Source organism: Cibotium barometz, chromosome 31 (genome assembly GCF_041138505.1).
Source record: "Cibotium barometz isolate CiBa-2024 chromosome 31, ASM4113850v1, whole genome shotgun sequence".
In the NCBI taxonomy this organism is placed as follows: domain Eukaryota; kingdom Viridiplantae; phylum Streptophyta; class Polypodiopsida; order Cyatheales; family Cibotiaceae; genus Cibotium; species Cibotium barometz.
The window spans coordinates 12,525,090-12,526,248 of record NC_141076.1 but is presented as its reverse complement, the minus strand read 5'-3'; the positions used below and the strand labels follow the sequence as shown (position 1 = coordinate 12,526,248).

General features: G+C 45.5%; 1 protein-coding gene across 1 annotated transcript; it reads right to left on the bottom strand.

Annotated features, from left to right (window-relative positions):
• Positions 1–250: 250 nt before the first annotated feature.
• Positions 251–829, bottom strand: LOC147620526 (uncharacterized). Its single transcript, XM_086825424.1, has 2 exons — positions 510–829; positions 251–416 (listed from the first exon to the last, which is right to left on the bottom strand). Exons 1-2 carry the CDS (start codon positions 771–773, stop codon positions 291–293), a joined length of 390 nt encoding a protein of 129 aa, XP_086681550.1. The 5' UTR covers positions 774–829; the 3' UTR covers positions 251–290.
• Positions 830–1,159: the final 330 nt, after the last annotated feature.

Below are 1,159 nucleotides of genomic sequence, written 5' to 3'. Positions count from 1 at the left end.
CCGGCATCTATACCAATGTATATACCGACGCTGATACCGGGGCAAATACCGACGCTGTAGCAGAAATTTTTTTTTGGGCAGAATAGTGCTGCCTGGCTGTTACCTAGCTGCCTGCAAATGAGCAGGATCAACAACAGCAAACAGACAGCACCATTCTGTCTACAATAGAGCACAAAAACAACCGTGCTCGTTTGCATATTTTCCTGATATCGACAAACAAGAAATTAAATTAAACATTAATACTCAAAAATGTTTTGATCATATTTCATTAGTTTGAAGGTCATCTTACATCATGGTAATGCCTCCCAATTGACGGTCTCTCCTTCTTCTTCAAGCATCTCAAACAAGGCCACAAGGCCATGTTTGTGAGCGTACTTCTCCTCTCGCCTGCTTGGTGGGCGATTCATGGCCAACTCCTGCACACACGATTAACAATTATAACTTTTAAAAAATCAACATTTAGCCCACATAGATACATTTAAATAAATAAAATTGCTACAAACACTTACGAATTCATGGCGCATGGTTTCGTAACCACCACTCCCGAGATGAGAAGCCCCTACTGTTTGCAGTCTTGCCCTTGCCGCCTCTCTTTGTTGTTGAAACCTGTCTGGTGTCTCGGTGAGCTCCTGAGCAATGGCTGCCCACTCCCTGTCATCTAGCCAAACAGGTTTCTCCTTCCCCTCTCTGAATGCGTCCCTCGCCTCTGACCTACGATGCCCCATCAAAATGCGAGCTGTATACTGTATCCACTCATTAGAGACGACATTCATAGGGTCAGATGGCTGGAACTCTTGCTTTATCTTTGTGTTTATATAATTTTTCTTTCCCTTGTCTTGCTGATCCCATTTAGTCATGACAGAGTCATGAAACTGTATAGTGCACAATTGTCGAATGCGTGTCTTCATTGCCTTCCCTGCACTATCCATTATTGGTGCCCCATCCCTAATTGTGTAAATCTTGCTGTTGTCATGGTCATGTGCACCCCAGGGAGTGGAAGGTGACCCTATGGGTGTGCTATCAACCGATGAGAGCGAAGGACGACGCTCACGTGGTGGTGGTGTCACAGCATCTGTGGCACTACCACCACAACAACCTCCCCCTGAAGACCTACTACGTGAGCGCCGTCTATGTGAAGAGGTGGTAGATCGAGCTGTAA